General features: G+C 41.7%; 1 protein-coding gene across 1 annotated transcript; it reads right to left on the bottom strand.

Annotated features, from left to right (window-relative positions):
- Positions 1 to 352: 352 nt before the first annotated feature.
- On the bottom strand, positions 353 to 1,048 carry LOC123311784 (uncharacterized protein K02A2.6-like). The gene has a single exon (XM_044895907.1). The coding sequence runs from the start codon at positions 1,046 to 1,048 to the stop codon at positions 353 to 355; it is 696 nt and encodes a 231-aa protein (XP_044751842.1).
- Positions 1,049 to 1,531: the final 483 nt, after the last annotated feature.

The raw sequence follows: 1,531 nt of genomic DNA, 5'->3' as shown, positions 1-1,531 counted from the left end.
TTGAAGAAGAAGAAAACTGCTCTTCGAAACGTCGGCTTAATTGGAATTTCTAATAACAATAAATACGTCCAAATTCCTGTTAACTTTTCTTTCCCTTGTATTTAGTTTCTGCAACAATTTCTTTTATTCCATCAAGTTCCGCTCTGCCATGGATCTGGTCTTTGTGGCGCTTCCAAAGTTTTCCCGACTCTGTTCTGCACAAGAATACCGAATGCCCTACTTGTTTCTCGATGATGGCTGGTGTCCAACTCTTATTGTTAGGTTTATTGTAGTCTGCCACCATCACTTTTTGGTTTAATCTGAAATGTCTTTTAACACCTTTAAAATTTCGGATTTGTCTTTCTCTGCTCCTTTACAAACTCTCAAGAGCTTCGCTGTCTGCAGTGTCTCTTGCACAATGGGCTTTATCTTTCAACAGGGACCATCTAGTTCTTATCTCTCTGTTGAACATTAGCTTGGCAGGTGTTTCTGATGTTGACGAATGTACGGAATTCCTGTAATGATACAAAAATCTAGAAGTCAGAGTGAACATGTCTTCCCTGACATTTTCACGGTCAGCCAAGTAGGTTTTCAACTTATTTTTGGAAATCTTTACCGCACTTTCTGCCTGACCATTTGGTTTTTGATGACCAGGGGGGGACGTCATATGTTTAATTCCATTTCTCTTAAGGAATTCTTCCATTTCTCTGGACACCAGCTGAGTTCCGTTATCAGACACCACCAACTCTGGGATTCCATATCTGGCAAAACTCTCCCTTAAATGTCTCACAGTATTTGATGATGTTATTTTGCTTACAGGAAAAACCTCCATCCACTTGGTATATGCATCTCTAATAATCAGAAAATGCAAACCCTTAATCGGTCCCATGTAATCAACATGGACTCTTTCCCATGGTTTCGTAGCCAATGGCCATGGTGTCAGCTCCGTATGTGGTGGATTGGCTTTGTTAATGAGGCATGGTACACATTTCTTACATTTTTCCTCTATGTCAGAGTCAATGTTAGGCCAATACACTGCCGAGCGAGCCAAAGCCTTCATTTTTTCCATTCTAAAGTGTCCCTTATGGAGTTCATCCAAAACCTGTTTCCTGAGGCTTCTAGGGATTACGACTACTTACATACTTGGTTGGAATGGGACGAGCACGGAATCTAAAACAAGTCTTACATTGACGAGTACGTTCACGAATGAGGCAACGGGAAGATCCTCGCCAAAGTGAACGGCCTGAACAATGCGAACTATTGTGAACATTGCCTCGTTCAACTCCTCAACCATCAATCCACCCTTTCGGAAAGCTGAAGATGTGATCCGTGGACGAGAGTTGTAAATATAACGATTTATTCAGCTCGTGACTCGACGAAGTCTAGAGTAACTTGAAAACCTTGAATCCAGTCGACAGTACAAGTCATTGGGTTCCTGCTTGCTCGACGACAATGGCATTACCACATTCTTTAATTCTGGTAAATTTTTCAGGGATTCTGAATTGCGATAAGGAGGATGCCAGGGTGTTCTGGGAACGTTCAATAGGGGGAA

The sequence above is a fragment of the Coccinella septempunctata genome, chromosome 1 (genome assembly GCF_907165205.1).
Source record: "Coccinella septempunctata chromosome 1, icCocSept1.1, whole genome shotgun sequence".
Lineage (NCBI taxonomy): Eukaryota > Metazoa > Arthropoda > Insecta > Coleoptera > Coccinellidae > Coccinella > Coccinella septempunctata.
This window is presented reverse-complemented; position numbering and strand designations above follow the sequence as displayed.